The following is a 19,005-nucleotide window of genomic DNA, read 5'->3' as shown; positions in this document are numbered from 1 at the left end:
TATTATCAAGCTCCCAGACAATGAGGACTGAAGTGGCTCTCCTTCTTAATTTATTCACCCCCTCAGGTAGTTACAACAGGGTAATTTGAAAAAGGTCCTTAAAATTGATGCCTTCCTTCCTGACCAAATTAACTTATATTTTAAAAGGATTACCAGCATTTCTTGAGTTACAGAAATAATTAATTTATGCAATACCAAAAGTGAAAGAAATAATAATATAATATACATATGCACAGATTAAAAATAAAAGGGAGTCCAAAAAAAAGCTAAAATATATGCATGGATTAGTCTCAGAGTTCACAAAAATAGACACTAGGCTGTTATATTGGTTGCTAATTAATAATACTGCCGTTGGTAGGTGAGCAGTTGATTGAGATTCTGGGATTTGTAGGTTCACTGCTAGTTTTTTCTTAAGTTTCCTTTCGATAGGCTTGCTGCATTTGGAGCAAGAGATTATCTTTTGCTTTTTACCTGCAGTGCAGCTGTGCTCAATTGCTCTTCACAAGCTGAGGACTTCATAGCACACTGGTCCACTATTATGCCCAGACCATGGATTGAACACTAGATCTGTATATTTCTGGAAAAGTACCACAAAACAACTGCAACTTGTGTCTTGATGAACAGGAAACAATTTTCTGCCGAAGGTCTGGGGGAGCAGAGCAGTCAACTCCTCTGATCTATTGTGACGACAGCGATCGCAAACTTAATTTGTTTTGACTTTAACTTTTAGAACATTGAACAGTACAGCATAGTACAGGCCCTTCAACACTCAATGTTGTACCAACCTTTTGTCTTATTCTAAGATCAGACTAACCTACACACCCTTCATTGTTATAATTTTCTATGTGCCTATCCAAGAGTTGCTGGCCAAAAGGTCTCCTAGCAGGTGAAAGGAAGCCTGGTGGCAGGAACCTGTAGCTAGGGAACACTGAAGTTGGACCCAACATTTGGGGGAAGGCTGGCAAATAGGAAGGCTGGGGTCTGGGGCATTGATGATCTATGCTGCAAATGGCAAAGGCTTTCTTGAAGGGCTAGGGAAAGAGGGTTAGATTCAGCTGCCCCTGCTCCATAATGAATGCTGAAAGAATCCCTTGCATTGGGCAACAGACAACTGCCAACTCCCTTTCACCATCTAGCTTCCTTGAATTCAACAAGCTAGTGAAGCAATAGTTAACTCCAGCTTAGACTCGAAATTGAGCTGTTGGACCTGGACAAAAATTATATCAATAAACACCACATCTACCTACTGAGGGAGGTAAATGCCCCAATAGCCACTGCTGCAAAAGTAGCCGCAGGCACATCTGCTGCTGCTCTGTTTCATTCTCTGTATTTCAGTTATGAATACCACAGATTACTACCTCCAGAGCAGTCTGGACAAGCACAAACTCAGAGCCACGGAAATAGACTTCATATCTGTGCTTTGGATTCATCAAAGAGATATAGAATTAGTGAGGACCACAGATTTAAGTGGTTAAAACTATTAGGAGCATTATTGACACATCGATAAATACATCATTTGAGGTGATGGGTCAGCATAATCAGAAGCATTTTGTAATGAGATCATCTTGGATCAAGGGAGATCATTTTTTACAAGCAGCAACCTACAAGGTTTAGAATTTTGCACCACATGTTTGATAGCCATGGAGCAATCATCCAGAAATCTTTTGCTGATTCCTGAATTGGCTGAGGTTTGTGTCTATAGTTTTGTGTCTCTCCAAGGGGTTGAGTGCAGGAAAAGCATGAATCCAACAAGAAACAGCATGCGTGGAACTAACTGATTGTTTGTATACTGTAACAATGGATCTCCACTAGGATGGACAGCAACCACAACTAATCCTTTTTCTGTCTGAAGGCCATCTTTTCAACCTCTCAGTCACACATGCTACCGGAAACATCCAGTTGGCATGACACAGAGACTGTACCAAATTACTTAATGACCACAAACAAAACAAATACAGAAATCGCTGGGAAAACTCAACAGATCTCGTAGCATCTGCGGAGGGGAAACAATTAACGTCGAATCTCGTGACCCTTCTTTAGAACACAAACAGAACTCGAAATGTTAACTCCATTTTCTTTCCACAGACAGTGTCAGACCTACTGAGTTTCTCTGCTGAACTCTCTCTGTTCTGGCTTGTTTCAGATCTTCATTGTCTGCAGTTGTTTGCTTAATTACCACAACTGGCTACCTGCCATTTGCAAATAAGTAGCCATTCCACCCCTGACTCAATCTGCACAAAAACAGCCTGGAGGAGTGATGATGCCAACAAATGATGTGCTGGCAAGCAGCACAAATTCCTGGGCTCACCCACCTTTGGTATCACATTATCAATCATCAAAAACTCTGCTTACAGTTTCTGTCCACCCATCAACCTGTCCTTCTTGCCACCATGTATGAACAATGGTTGTACAGATGAGTACCAGGAGTCCAGTGGCACACAATGAATCATATTCCAGCAAAGATTCAACACAGTAACAAAACTGGACCAGAGCACAGAGAGCAAATGCAAAGTAAAAAGGAAACAAAAAGGGCAAGAATTGCACCTTATTTTTCTTTTTAATTCTCAGCATCAGAAAATTCCTCCATTGGCAAGCCTCATTAGATTTTATTTAGGGCATGCAAATCCCCCAGAACCAAACATCAGCCTCCTCATTTGCTAAGTTTGCGGTAATTATTCCTTCCCATTCAACTGAGGATATGCCTTAGAAGTGTCAGATAAAAGCAAAAATACTGCAGATGCTGGAAATCTGAAAAAATAAAAACACAGATAATGCTAGGACAGTTCAGCGGGTTTGACAGTATCTGTGGAGAGAGAAACAGAGTTCATGATTCCAGTCCAGCATGAATCTTCAGTTCTGTCTCCACAGATGCTGCCAGACCCGTTGAGTTTTGCCAGCATTTTCTGTGTTTGCCTTCAAAATGTCACTGTGCTCCTCTGTTCATCAGCTAACACAAAATTTGTTGGTGTCCAACGAATATGAGGCTTCGATCAGCAGGTCTGGGTTAACAACCTTTGTAACTTGTGCATATGCATAGTCATTGATTTCAGCAAGTAATGGACTGTGGCAAATCACACGACATTGAACAACCCCTCCACTAGTTATCAACCTTTAATCAATCATTTATTTTTCAGGAACAATAATTGGATTAAATACTTCAAGGAACATGCTTAGTAATGTTTGGTCTTTTCCTGAGCTCAAGCATCTCCTGGCATTTAAACTACATGCCCATACTCAGCTTTTAACCATAAAAGTATCAGGCAGTGTTTAATCAATGACTGCTGGGTGACAGAATTTAATAGGAAGCTCCTAGCTAACTTGTATGAATGTGTGTATTTTAGCTGCAATACCTGCAGCTTGTACTTTTACTGGAAATATCATCCTCATTTAGGGAAAAAAAATTATAAGATAGCCTGTTGAATTTGAAACAAACTGCAGGTAACTACTGGCTCAATAATTAAAGAGAAGTCAAGAATAAGTTCAGGTCAACATTTATCAAAAGTTTGATCAAATAACAGTTAAACTATAAACAGTTTTTGTTTAGACAAATGTTTGAGAGATTAAACAGATCAGCATTTATGTATTTTACCACACAGTACAGGAAATGACTGTAGCTAAAAATATTAACATGGTCAAAACAGATGATAAATATTGCAATTTATTTGTGTTGCTAAAATACCATGGTTTCACAACTGTTATACTTTTTACCTTAAATGGCAAAAAGTCTTCAAGCATTCCCTGTTTGCATTGATATTGCTGATCTCACCCATGCTTTAAAAATATTATATCTTTACGAGAGGAGAAAACAGCTTGGGATAAAAATGCAAAAGCTTGTTTCTGTGAATTTGTGCAATAAAGGATTGCACCCAGCACAGATGGAAGGTGCGCCAGTGTTAGTTTTCCTGACTTTGTTCTGTTATCTGATTTCAGTCTGTAGTTGGTTTTTGCGACCTTGGACTAACGAGGGGTAACTCTAACTCAGTTAGAGTTTCTGCGCATGATCCCTAGTCAGCAACCCAAGCTGAATGCATCCATATGTCAATGTCAAATAAGGAAAGGATCAGCTGGATTGGAATGCTCCCTGCAGTTGAATAGCTAGCTGACACAAAATGGCATGAATGACGACTGTATGAGCAGTTAACATTGAAAATGCCCAGCATGACAAGATTGCAGCTGCAAACAGACGGCTAACCTCCTCAGCGTTTTCACATTTTCCTGCTTGTATTACAAATGTCCAATTTCTGGCGTACTTTGTCTTATGTATTACTGAATAAGGGCCGCTTGGGTGACATACTGTCAAACTATATGGACCTGTGGAACAAAAGCTGAACCTCGTAGGCAAGAGTGATAGGGAAAATGGAAAGCATAAAAGACAAAAATAAAAAGCAAAAGAATGGCACAAGATAACACCTAACCATTTATTTCCATGTCCTCTTCCACCACTTACTCTGACAATGATTCCCATGCGCTTGCTCTCATAGGTAAATGGAAACACTTGCAAGATGCTGAAGTTCAGAATATGTCCTCCAGGTGTCCTCAGCTGCATAGAGGATTGGTCCCGGCCAACGAGAGTTAGTCCTACACACTCTGTCCACTGTACCAAAGACACCTGAAACACAACAAGGATGGAACGTCACCCAAGCTGCTGGAATTCAGAGTTTAAAGGTCACTGCATTGAAGAATGATGGGGGAGGGATAGTTAGTCAAAGAAAACTAATCAACTGTCAGGTCCAGGTAACAGTACCGTTTCAGCAAGGCAACGTTGTAAGGTAGACAAATGCCTGATAATGCTCTAATTTCCTGAGGGAGTTTAAGCACAGTAATTAACATCAGTTCAGATTAGTTGTAGCAACAATCCCTTAGAAATTATGTTTCAATCTCTGCAAAGACTGATGACTTTCCAGTGACTGTCAAAGGATCACACAAGATTGTAAAATGTAAAACACGTGATATACCAAAAGAAAACAAAACGTTACCTTAACACTATTTAGGAGGTCATTTTTACTTTAAACTGGATGAAAGAAATTCCTTGTGACTTTTAACATGTCTGATAATCCTACTCTATAGTTTATATATCAAACTGTCTCTTAAGTGAACATTTCATCCTCGAGGAACCATTCTGAAGCTGTGTCAGTTCCCAATAGCTTGCTTCCTTTCTTTTCCTTTTCCAAACAAGTAACTCCCTCTGCCATAACTGACTTTCACTGTGAAGATCACACCGGAGACTCCTTCCCTCTAGCCTCAGCTTCTCTTACAGTCCATTTCATATTCTGCTGAGCACACGCAAGCTCCCACGAGTATTTGGCATTGTGACCAAGTGTGAGCAATTTCTTCACTTCATTTGCCGGACTAGCGTCCTCTAAATCCTGTTCTGTGCCTCTCCATTGACTGCAGACCCACCTGGGAACTGTGTCACCTGAAGCTACAATGGCTTTCCGAGGACTTTTTCTCTCTTAAAACTAATCTCCATGCCAAAATGAATCAAATGGGCCTTGTATCTATGTAAAATTGCTAATTAGCTATCTTCTAGATCAATAACTCTATTCCATCTTGGAATTAAACAGTGTAATATGTAACACTTTATATAACACTCTATGGATTACACAGTAATTGTCTCCCCACAGTCTTCCCAACTGCTCCTGTTACTTGTCTACAGGCATGAATATGTAGCACCTTCTTCCTTGTAAAACAGCCTACGACCATCCCAACCCCTAACCCCCAACCATTCACAAAACATAACATTGTACTTGCAACAATTCAAAGTGATATACACAGAGAGAGATAATCACAATAATGTTTTGACATGTATTGATTATTGACAGGACTACATTCAACATTCAGCTGTGGCACGGCAAAAGTTCAGAATCAGTTATGAGGAGGCAGAGACAATGAAATTCTCCAAACCATCCATCTAATTTCAAGAATCAGAAATAGACTAATAAAATAAAACTCTCTGCCATACACCTTCTGAATAATGGGACAGGAATTTGAGGCTGGCATTTGGGGGCTTCAGCTGACATTCATTGCCATTAAGGTTAATCATCACTTAATTCACTCTGACAGCATTTCGATGTACTAATTATTCTGTCAGATTTTACACATTTTTCTTCTGCTGAAAACTGGGAGGTTAAGTGTCACCACCTAATGTCATGCTCAGAATCAGCAAGATTGATTGGTTTATCTGTTCTAGTTACCTTACTGATCGTGAGGAGAAGTTTGCATTACTGATTGACAATTATTGTAGTTTGTTCTACTGAGTTACTTAAAGTAACTACTGCTGGTGGGCCAGCAGGATAAGGCAGTATTTTAGCACTCCAGTCATTTATTCTGAGGGAGGAGGAAAGGGAAGGAATGGAGAGACGATGATTTTCCACAGGGAATATCCCACTTGTCAGCAAAGACGTGTTTGGGGAGTAGATATTGATGATGGCACTGTTTATGATTCTATCAGTCAGTTAACTAATGAGTTAATGGAGGCTGATAAGGCTGTGAACAGTCAAGTTAAATGTTTCCTGTTCTTTGTAGTTGGGTATACTTGGTCTTCCTTCACATTTTCCAACGATTGAATCACTTCAGGAAAGGGGCGGAGTTCAGAGGGGGGAAAGATGACAGTTCTGAAGAATTGGTCTTCAATTACTCCTCCAGTGCTTTCCCCAAATTCACCATGTCCATGCAAACTGACTGCAATTCCCTCGATCCAAATACAAATAATCTGTGAAGCACTCTGCCTTCTGAGCCCGATATCAACTGATTTTAATGGTTCCCTCTCACAGATACTGTCACTCTCTCAAAATCTTCCAAATATGCTACATCATCATCTCGCTTTTCATGAAAGCTATCCTTGATCCTTCTGTCCCTACAAACTACAGCACAATCTCCAACATTCCATTATTCTCCAAAGCCTTTGAACACCACCTGTTGTGTCCTAAGTACCTGCACAAGCTCCCCACTATTCCATGTTGAATATCTCCAAGAAAATGTCTGGGAAAGTCACAGTACTAAAACATCCCTTGCAAAGTCTCACATTTCTTGTGATTGTGACTGTGATAAGCTATCCCTCTTCGATCGACCTACAGCTTTTGCACAGTTGCCTACACTCGTAAGCCAGCTGAGAGGTACTGCCAGAGATTGATTCCATTCTTACTTGAACCATTGCTCAAAAATCAGCTGCCACAATCCCTCCTCAATTCTACCTCTGAAGCCTCTCTGGAGGCTTCCACACTTGTCTCCTTCTATGTAGTGTCCCCATATGACCTATAAAGACATCAAATTCCATACATATGCCAATGATACTTTGTATATCTCACCACCAACCTTTGGATTTCTTTACAATCTGTCACTTACCATATTGTTTGTCTGACATCTAAATTGGAAGAACAAAAGAAATTTTATGCATAATTATAAGCTTTTGTCCAAGCGAACGGACAATCCCCTTAGTGATTTGTTCTGAAGAGCGGTCACTGGATCGGAAATGTTACCTCTGCTTTACCACTTCTGCTGCCGGTCATTGGCGGTCTATTCTGCACATTATTCACCAATTTTTTTTAAAAATGACAAGTTAAGCCAAGCACTTCTCCAGTGACTCATGCTAATTTTAACTGTACATTGTAACAACAAAGGTAACAGTTTAGTCTTGAAAGACTATATTTGTAATAAAGACCATCCTGGAACCAAGTAAAGTCACTATTTTAGTGCGTGCAATCCCTCATGGCACTCTAACATTTCTTCTTTAAATACATGAATTTGATTAATGTAGATCTAACTTTGAGTAGAGTACTCCCCACCCCCACCCTCCTCTAGCTTCTCTCTCCACGCTTCAGGCTCACTGCCTTTATTCCTGATGAAGGGCTTTTGCCCGAAACGTCGATTTTGCTGCTTGTTGGATGCTGCCTGAACTGCTGTGCTCTTCCAGCACCACTAATCCAGTAATATAAAAAGCTGCCAAGACACTGCTGTAGGTAGTGCCATTCCTCTCTGTACCCTTGTCACTTCAATCTGCTGGAGATGGCTCCTTTTACTCTGTGGTTTCTGAATACCAACATATACAAGTACAGATCTGTATGCTAGATAACCCCACATCTCTAACCTTTTAAAAATATTAAAGCAGTTGATATATTTATTTCTTTTTGCTGAGTCATTATCCCTTAATTCAGGATCCAGCAAACTCAACAGCTTTTGAGAAGGGACAAGGAATTACACAGCACTAATTTATTTTACAGGGCTCGGAGTCATGCACCTTTTTCAAGCAAACTTATGGGGAAAGCACGATGCTTTAAACACTTCAAATACAGGGGAGGAACAGAAGAACATGACTAGGTTCTCTGTTCCCCAACAAAGATGGAATGTTGAAGCATCAGACTTAGCAATAACTACAGATTTGAAATTTTTAAAACTCACTGTTACTTTCCAAATGAGGGTTAAGGTTAAAAAGATTTGATTAGTAGTGACAATCAGGGTGGAGTTAACATCTGACCTCAATGCCCCAGATTAAAAGGACAGGAGAATCAACTAAGATTTGCTCCCTACCTTGTGTGTATGGATGTTACATCAGCAACACCCAGTCGAGCTAGAAATATTCTACCCACAACACGACTGCCACATTCTCCAACTTCAACAGCAGGTTCACTGAACAAACGCTAGCGCACTGTTTGACATCGACTGTAAAAGCACTCAGGCACAACTCCTGCAAGAACCAACTGGAATGACCAGACATAGGATGGCTGAAAGCATTTCTTCTGCTAAGTTTTGTTTTCTCCATTGTTAGGAGGAGAACAAAGAAAATAATTAAAGAATACCCAAACTCTCCTTGAAAAATGGCAGCATTGACATTAGTGACTTGGAGGAGCTTCCTACCTACTGACCAAAATCAACTACCTGTTCATCAAGCTGCATCATGCTTCGAATCCAACTACCTTAAATGATTAGATTAGATTCCCGACAGTATGGAAACAGGCCCTTCGGCCCAACAAGTCCACACCGACCCTCCAAAGAACAACCCATCCAGACCCAGTCCCCTACATTTATCCCTTCATCTAACACTGCGGGCAATTTACCATGGTCAATTCACCTAACCAGCATATCTTTGGACTGTGGGAGGAAACCAGAGCACTTGGAGGAAACCCATGCAGACACAGGGAGAATGTGCAAACTCCACACAGACAGTAGCCTGAGGCGAGAATTGAACCCGGGTCCCTGGTGCTGTGAGGCAGCATTGCTAACCACTGTGCCACTGTGATGAGGAAACGTTCTGGCAGAGACAATGGGGCAGTGTATTGACACAGGAATAGTTATCCAGAGAACCAGGTAATGCTTTGAGGAGCCAAGTTTTAATCCCACCAGTGAAGATGGTGGATTTTTAATTCTAAAGAATTCGGGAATGAAAAGTTCAATGATTGTCATTATCAATGGTCATTAAATATGCACCGGTCATTTAGGAGAAACAATCTGCCATCCTTACCTTGTCTGGGCATGTGATTCCAGACACACAAAATGTGAGAGTGTGTTAACTGCCTTTGAAATGGCCCGAGCAAGTCACCCAGTTATATCAAACCAGCATAAGATCTTAAAAGAAATTAAACTGACTGGACTAACTGGTACTGGAAATGACAATGGCTAACTCAGCCCTATTCACCTTGCAAAGTTCTCTTTACTAACATCTGCAGGCTAGCACCAACATTCACAGAGCAGTTTAACAGACCAGTCAACAGGCTGACATAGATACACTCACAAAATCATACTTATCAGACCATGTCTCAGACACCCGCATCACTATCTCTGTATATGTCCTGTCCAGAAGTGATGACACTATGGAACATAGTTGGGTGAGAGTTGCCCTGAGAGTCCTCAAAATTGAAGAAGCCTCATGGTATGAGATTAAACATGGGCAAGGCATCTCTTGCTAATTACCCCTACCGGTCATCTGATAAATCTGTACTCTTCCACATCAAACAGAACTTGGAGGAATCACTGAGAAAGAGTGCAAAATGCTTCTGGGTGGGAGACTTCAATGTCCTTTACCAAGAGTGCCTCAGCAGCAACACTACTAACTGAGCTGGTCATGTCCTAAAGGATATAGCTGCTAGACTGGCTCTGTGGCAGGTGGGTAGAGAACAAGAGGGTAAGACATACTTGACCTCATCCTCACCAATTGGTCTGAGAGAGATGCAGCTGCCCACAATGATATTAGTAGGAGCAGCCACTGCCACAATCCAAGTGGAGATAAATTCCTCAGTTCATACTGAGGATGCACTCCATCATGCTGTATGGCAATACTATTGCGCTAAACAGGATGGATTTCAAACAGATCTCGTAACTTAAGATTGAAAGATCATGATTCTGTGGGCCGTCAGCTGTGGCTTTGGTAGAAGAGCGATGTTTCATACAGCTGCTGTGGTTGCAATGGCGGTTCTTCATTGCCATTGTGGCCACGTCAGATGGTAGCCTACTTTGACATGTTCAGTGGCACGGCCCAGGATTTCATTGGTTCAGGTTAGCGGCAGTTCGGCGATGGGGTGGTTTTGGCCCAGCATCCCTTCAGACAGCTCCTACAATGTCTTCTGGTTTGGAATCGGTAAGGCTTGTGGATTCTGTGGAATCTTGCGGTCTGAGATTCCAGCGAGCGGCTTGGATGGATTGCTTTGGCAGCTACTTTCGGCGTATTCTGGTGGAGGAGGTCATTGTCTTCTTTAGCGGCGGCTTTCTGCAGTAGTACTATCTTTTCCTGAACCCAGGAGCCGTGAATTGAAAGAAGATGGACTTTATCTTAATTTTAAAATGTTTTGCTTATCTATGCCTTCTGTTATTAAGATAGGTGCCATAGTATGGTTGAAAAACGTGGTGCTGGATAAACACAGCAGGCCAGGCAGCATCCGAGGGGCAGGAGAATCAACGTTTCAGGCATAAGCCCTTCTTCAGGAATGAGGCTGGTGTGCCAAGGGGGCTGAGATAAAAGGGTAGGGGGGAGGGGGGCTGGGAATATGATAGGTGGAAGGAGGTGAGGGTGAGGGTGATAGGCCGCAGAGGGGGTGGGGGTGGAGAGGTCGGGAAGAAGATTGCAGGTCAAGAGGGCGGTGCTGAATCCGGGGGTTGGGACTGAGATAAGGTGGGGGAGGGGAAATGTGGAAGCTGGAGAAATCTACATTCATCTCGTGTGGTTGGAGGGTTCCTAGGCGGAAGATGAGGCGCTCTTCCTCCAGGCGTCATGTGGTCAGGGTCTGGCGATGGAGGAGACCAAGGACCTGCATGTCCTTGGCGGAGTGGGAGGGGGGAGTTAAAGTGTTCAGCCACGGGGTGGTTGGGTTGGTTGGTGCGGGTGTCCCAGAGGTGTTCCCTGAAATGTTTCGCAAGTAGGCAGCCTGTCTCCCCAATGTAGAGGAGACAACATCGGGTGCAATGGATACAGTAAGTGATGTGTGTGGAGGTGCAGGTGAATTTCCACACACATCATTTACTGTATCCGTTGCACCCAATGTGATCCCCTCTACTTTGGGGAGACAGGCCGCCTACTTGTGAAACGTTTCAGGGAACACCTCTGGGACACCGCACCAACCAACCCAACCGCCCCGTGGCTGAACACCAACTCCCCCTCCCACTCCGCCAAGGACATGCAAGTCCTTGGCCTCCTCCATCGCCAGACCCTAACCACACGATGCCTGGAGGAAGAGCGCCTCACCTTCCGCCTAGGAAACCTCCAACCACACAAGATGAATGTAGATTTCTCCAGCTTCCCCTCCCCCACCTCATCTCAGTCCCAAACCCCGGATTCAGCACAGCCCTCTTGACCTGCAATCTTCTTCCCGACCTCTCCACCCCCACCCCCTCTCCGGCCTATCACCCTCACCCTCATCTCCTTCCACCTATCATATTCCCAGCGCCCCTCCCCCAAATTCCCTCCCCCCTCCCCTTTATCTTAGCCTGCTTGGCACACTAGCCTCATTCCTGAAGAAGGGCTTATGCCCGAAACGTCGATTCTCCTGCTCCTCGGATGCTGCCTGGCCTGCTGCATTTTTCCAGCACCACATTTTTCGACTCTGGTCTCCAGCATCTGCAGTCCTCACTTTCACCATAGTATGGTGACTTAAACACATTTCACTGTATTTTTTGTAAAAAACACAAATGACAATAAATAACTATTCTATTCTAACTGTGCTCAAATACAATCTGTAAACTTCGGCCTGGCACTCTATCACTCTCAAGCCATGGGATCAACCCTGGTTCAGTGGAGGGTGCAGGAGGGCATGCCAGGAGCAGCACCAGGCAAGTCTAAAATTGAGGTGTCAAACCGATGAGGTTACAATACTGGTTACTTGCATAACAAACAGCATAAGCAGTGGGCAACAGATAAGCAATTCCACTATCAGTAGATCAGATCTAAGCTCTGAAGTCATTGCATACCCAGTCATGAATTGTGGTGGACAATTAAACAACTCACTGGGGTAAGATGAACTTAGGGCATGGTTAGGAATATGGGACTGGGATATCATAGAAATTACAGAAATGTGGCTCAGGGATGGGCAGGACTGGCAGCTTAATGTTCCAGGATATAAATACTATAGGAAGGATAGAAAGAGAGGCAAGAGATGAGGGGGTGTGGTGTTTTTGATAAGGGATAACATTACGGCTGTATTAGGGAGGATATTCCTGGAAATACATCCAGGGAAGTTATTTGGATGGAACTGAAAAATAAGAAAGGGATGATCACCTTATTGGAATTGTATTATAGACCCCCTAATAGTCAAGAGAAAAACTGAGAAGCAAACTTGTCAAAGAGATTTCAGTTATCTGTAAGAATAATAGGGTGGTTATGGTAGGGGATTTTAACTTTCCGAACATAGACTTGGACTGTTGTAGTATTAAGGTTTTGATGGACAGGAATTTGTTAAGTGCGTATGAGAAAATGTTTTACTCAGTATGTGAGAGAAGGTGCAAAATTTGACCTCCTCTTGGGAAATAAGGCAGGACAGGTGACTGAGGTGTCAGTGAGGGAGCACTTTGGAGCCAGCGACCACAATGTTAATAGCTTTAAAATAGTGATGGAAAAGGATAGACCAGATCTAAAAGTTGAAGTTCTAATTTGGAGGAAGGCTAATTTTGATGGTATTAGGCAAGAACTTTCAAAAGCTGATTGGGGGCAAATATTTCTAGGTAAGGGGATGGCTGGAAAATGAGATGCCTTCAAAAATGAGGTAACGAGAGTCCAGAGACAATACATTCCTGTTAGGGTGAAAGGAAAGGCTGTTAGGTACAGGGAAAGCTGGATGACTACAGAAACTGAGGTTTGATTAAGAAAAAGAAGGAAGGATATGTCAGGTAGAGGCAGGATAGATCAAATGAATCATCAATAGAGTATAAAGGCAGTGGGAGCATACTTAAGAGGGAAAGCAGGAGGACAGAAAGGGGACATGAGATAGCAAACAGAATTAAGGAAAATCCAAAGGGATTTTATAAATTCATTAATGACAAGAGGGTAGCTCGGGAGAGAATAGGACCCTTCAAAGATTAGCAAGGTAGCTCATGCAGGAGATGGGGTAGATACTAAATGAGTATTTTGCATCGATATTTACTGCGGAGAAGGGCATGGAAAATATAGAATCTGGGGAAATAGATGGTGACATCTTGAAAAAATGTCCATATTACAGAAGAGGTGACGCTGGATGTCTTGAAATACATAAAAGTCAATAAATCCCCAGGACCTGGTCCGGTATATCCTAGAACTCGGTGGGAAGCTAGGGAAGTATTGCTGGGCCATTTGCTGAGATATTTATATCATCGATAGTAAGGTCAGCTGCTTGGAAGACTGGAGGTTGGTTAATATGATTTAAGAAAGGTTCTAAGGAAAAGCCAGATTAACAAGCCTGACATCGGTGGCAGGTAAGTTGTTGGAGGGAATCTTGAGGGACAGGTTATCATGTATTTGGAAAGGCAAGGACTGATTAGGGATAGTCAACATGGCTTTGTGCATGGGAAATCATGTCTCACAAACTTGATTGAGTTCTTTGAAGTAGTAATTCAGATAAATGCGAGGTGCTGCATTTTGGGAAAGCAAATCTTAGCAGGACTTATACACTTAATGGTAAGGTCCTACGGAGTGTTGCTGAACAAAGAGACCTTGGAGTGCAGGTTCATAGCTCCTTGAAAGTGGAGTCGCAGGTAGATAGGATAGTGAAGGCGGTGTTTGTAATGCTTTCCTTCATTGGTCAGAGTATTGAATACAGGAGTTGGGAGGTCATGTTGCTGCTGTACAGGACATTGGTTAGGCCACTGTTGGAATTTTGCATGCAATTCTGGTCTCCTTCCTATCGGAAAGATGTTGTGAAACTTGAAAGGGTTCAGAAAAGATTTACAAGGATGTTGCCAGGGTTGGAGGATCTGAGCTACAGGGAGAGGCTAAAAAGGCTGGGGCTGTTTTTCTTGGCGTATTGGAGGCTGAGAGTTGACCTTATAGAGATTGATAAAATCATGAGGGGGCGTGGATATGATGAATAGAGAAGATCTTTTCCGTGGGATGGGAGAGTCCAGAACTAGAGGGTGCAGATTTAGGGTGAAAGGGGAAAGATACGAGAGAGACCAAAGTAACAAGGGTCTGAAGATTCTCTGGCCCATAGTAAGCTAGTCCCTCCTACATATTGTTTTTTTTTAAAACATTCCCTTTTAAAAAAATACCCAACAATAGTGGATATACAAGCTAGTCTCACTTCTAGTGGAGTGTGCAAGTGGAACTGAGTGGGCTAAGGTTCCGATGTGCACCAGCCTGGTTTTGGGCATTAGCATGCTAATAAAGTCACAGCCAAAGAACTACCCCCTAGACACTCCTGTGTTACAGGTAAAGGGCACATTCTCTGTATTTGAATGCAGCTAGCTAACAAGCCAGATACCAGAAAACAAGACAACAAAAGGACCACCTCTCCCCCCCAAATGCTGGAATTCATCCACAGTCGAAAAGAATCAAAACAACAAAATCTCAACTAACCTGCACAACCAAAATTTTGAAATTAGCTTTTCAAACACCAATGTTAATACTACTGATAACACCCATTGCAATGGTCACAATGCTCAATTATCCGCTCTGCAAATAATTCAGAAAAAGTGGTGATCTTTTATTATACATTCATCTTTACTGACCTACTTCTTACTCCCATCACCCAGCCAGTTAGCTCCTTCCCCCTGCAGCACTCACTCAGATCCCCTTTTACCTGCCTAACCCACTACCTGTAAACACCCTCTTGAGCCTGTTCACTGACCCAATCAGAAGGCTCTGCCCTGAGGGGAATGACTGTCTCCCAGAATAAAGTTTCTAAATTTCTACTGTGTTGTGTTACAATTTCTTTTTAAGGAAGTTGATGTTGATTTTAAAAAACACAGTCAGGGTCTAAAGGAAATGTCAAGATAAGAGGTACATCCAAATTTGCAAACATTTTTGTACTAATTATGAGCTGTATCCCATCCCAGGTCTGCTTGAAACTCCCATAGCTTACAATTAGGGACACTAAATAAGCCGTTAAGAGAGGCTGTGCGACATGAAAATAAGCTGGTTTATTTTGATTGGAAGCAAAACAGGTCAGTGAGACTCACTGGATAAAACACAAACAAGGGAACATATGACCCACAGGCCCTGTGAAATCAAATTTCACGGCATCTATCAGATTTTTATATTTATTTACTTCTTTTGTAACAATTTGTTGAAAACATTTTCTTCAATGGGAAGAAAATTTTATTTTGGGTATATAACACTTTTCCAAATGACGACTGTGACCCTAAGAATGTACCAAGATTTGTAAGTCTCCAGGAGGACTCCACACTGCAAGTCAGCATTTGAAAGCAACCATGACATTGTAGCTGGAGTAAGAGCACCCAGGATTTTCCCAGAACAGCAGTTTTCCTCCGTGGCATCTACTTAGTCTGTCTGGCCTTGGTACGGTCTCTAAAATCAAACTGCTGTCTGCTCTTCCACTTCAGTCTCCCGTTTCCTCGCTTGCAGAGACAGTTCGAATGGAACCTATTGCAGAAGGCAGCAGTTGTTAGTTAAGGCTTGGATCGGCAACTGAGTTTATGCTACTGGTTTCTGTTTGTCACATGTTGCAGGAAGACATGCTTGAAATGGTGGAAAGATTGTAAACAGTTAACCTACAGACCTACATATTGCCAACTGAGTGAATCACTTTTTAATAGAAATGTTAAATTGCCAAAACAATGAATAAAACTCATTGCACCAAATGACTGAATGCATGGCAACGTGACCCTAAGCATAAAGATATCCACAGCGCTATCCACTTTGCAGGAGAAACAGGGAGGAGACTGATGTGGGTAAAAGAAAGGTGGGATTCAGAACGGCAGAAAATATTCAAAAAGATATTCTATTATAGTCTCAGTTCCAATGATCAATCATATCATAAAATTCACACAAACACTCCATTTAAACATTTTTAGAACTTGAGAAGATTAAAAGGTGTATTTAACTTAGCCTCTTTTCAAAAGTCCCCACATCAGCCATTAGCATCCAGATGGTGGAATAGGCATCACTACTGAAACTCCTAAAGCTTCCTTTACTCGAAAGAACAAACTGGGTCCAGTTACAGGTCATGGTGACTTTTGTTAATAAATAACATTAGTCCACTTTGCTTAAATCTTTGACCCTTAGCCTACAACCTGACAGTTTCCAACTCCAAGGTACAACAATATCATGTCAAGTCAACAAAAGCAGTAGTGAATGGGTGTGCTGACAGATTCAGTTGCTTGCTGGAAGTGTGACTTTAGAACAATAAATTTCCAGATACTGTCAGGCAGTTTGTCATTCAATGAGCCACCTCAATAACACCACTTAGATGGAACTTCTGCCTGACCTTTCATATAACTGAACAAAAAGACTTGTAATTATTAATTCTGAAAAATAAAGTTTATGGAACAAAGCAAGGTAGTTGTGGTAATCTCCAAGGACCAGAGTGATAAAATAACAGGAATCTGTTTGCATATCCTGAACAACTGAAGCTCTTTGAAGCACTAGCATGTAGGTCAGATTTTATAGCAAAGGTTGGCAAATGTTTATGATGAGAGAGCAAGAAGGAAAAAATAAACTTAAATTTTCCAAAGAAGGATAAGTACTTATGTGTGAAAACACTTTTCTTTAGAATAAGCATTGAACAATTTGGAAGACTTTGAAGGTTCTATATTTATATATCTGACCAGATAAAATCCAATATAAAACCTGAATCAGGTATCTTTACCACTATCAAATAAAAAATTACTTGTTTGCACTGAAAGTGAAATACTTTTGCTGAACATCTATTTTTTTCCATCACCCAAACCTAGAGTACATAGGTGTAAAGTGAGAAGGGAAAGATGTTAAAGGGACCTCAGAGGCAACCTTTTCATGCAGAGAAAGGTGCGTGTGGAATGAGTTACCAGAGAAAGTGGTGGAGGCTGGTACAATAACAATGTTTAAAAGGCATCCAAATGGGTACATGCACGGGAAGAGTTTAGAGGGATATCGACCAAATGCTGGTAAATGCAAGTTGATTATTTTGGCAAATCTTGTGAGCATGGATGAGTTGGACCAAAGGGCCTCTGTGCTTTACATCTCTGATTCGATGAGCAATCTCATCAAATATTGGACCAGAACTTGCTGTCATAGAACATCTTGTAGTCTCTGCTGAGTGTTAGATTTACCCCTGTATTCTTTAGCTCAAAATATGCGTATGGGTCCTGATTGGCCACACCAACATCAGCCACCTACTGGGTTTCTGCAGTCTTTCTTATTTCAGAACTTCAGCATGTGCACTGTTTTACTTTTGAACCAATAGGTATCTCCGCTATTCTAGATTTATTGTTTGGATGATGAACAAAGAAGGGACCACAACTTAATTATTGAAGAGAGATAAGATGTTAGGATAGATTGGATCGAGAGAGACACAGTCAGGGAAAGAAGTAACTTAAAATTCATTTTAAAAGCTTCCTAAAGTTAATAAAATTCTTGAAGAAATGAGACTTGACACTTGTCACAAATGTTGATGCCAGAGTTGAATTTACAGAATAATAGAATGGTAACAGCACAGAAAAAGGCTGATAGTGACCCAAGCTTTTAAACTGGGATTTAGACAAATGCTCTTGCTTTGCCCAGTTCCTTGAACTTTTGGGCTCATTTAAGATCAACTTTAGGCACATGTAGACCTGGGTTACAGGAATGGTCACTGCCTGAGCTTCTAATCAGCACTGGGTACATCTAATGTTTCATTAGAAAACAGGACCAGGCTAAACAGGGTCATTGGAGAGCTGAGGACTGTGAATCCCTAGCCTTTTGTAAGTTGTTCTGGGCCCAAGTAAGGGTCCGCACTCAGTGATACAGCCATGGCCAATAATGGAAACAGTAAATCTTTGGCTGTGAAGCTGCTTATAGGCGAATAATCCTTTGGGAAGATGATTGTGTTTTGTTTAAGCACACAAGAAGAAATCATCAAGAACAAAGCATAAGTGTCAGCTTCAGGAAATTTCATAGAGTTTCCCACCATGCCCCCTGGCAACACTTCAAGTAGTCTTTGCTGTTCACATCTGGAATTACCCAACAACTCCCACTGCATGCATCCTTTGGAGTTGTGCATTCAGAGGTGAAAGTGTTCACTGCTGCCAGGGCTTTCCAGTATAGATATTCTGGACATCATATTTAAGCCCCAACCATGCACCAATATAATGCTGTGAGCCAAATGTGTTGCAATATGACATTTTGGAAAGAGATAGCAGAGAAAGGCAAGTTGGCATTCCACTTAGCCATCAGAAACATGAAGGCCCTGCTGGATGAAGTTGTACAGAGGACAACCATCCTCTTCACTGAAGAAGACCGCCAGAGGGAACCCACTGCATCAAAGCTTGCTGCTTTTGGGCGGCACGGTGGCTCAGTGGTTAGCACTGCTGCCTCACAGCACTAGAGTCCCAGGTTCGATTCCAGCCTTGGGCAACTGTCTGTGTGGAGTTTGCACATTCTCTGTGTCTGCGTGGGTTTTCTCCTGGTGCTCCGGT

The 19,005-nt window shown here is 42.0% G+C and overlaps 1 protein-coding gene across 1 annotated transcript in view; it reads right to left on the bottom strand.

Annotated features, from left to right (window-relative positions):
* Positions 1 to 19,005, bottom strand: part of atp9a (ATPase phospholipid transporting 9A) — a 183,651-nt gene that overhangs the window by 66,875 nt on the left and 97,771 nt on the right. Inside the window, exon 15 of the mRNA XM_072556529.1 lies at positions 4,448 to 4,609. Coding sequence (XP_072412630.1) covers positions 4,448 to 4,609 — 162 coding nt within the window. The remainder of the gene's footprint in view (positions 1 to 4,447; positions 4,610 to 19,005) is intronic.

The sequence above is a fragment of the Chiloscyllium punctatum genome, chromosome 37, assembly GCF_047496795.1.
Source record: "Chiloscyllium punctatum isolate Juve2018m chromosome 37, sChiPun1.3, whole genome shotgun sequence".
In the NCBI taxonomy this organism is placed as follows: domain Eukaryota; kingdom Metazoa; phylum Chordata; class Chondrichthyes; order Orectolobiformes; family Hemiscylliidae; genus Chiloscyllium; species Chiloscyllium punctatum.
The sequence above is the reverse complement of the archived record's forward strand: the minus strand, read 5'-3'. Positions and strand labels throughout refer to the sequence as shown.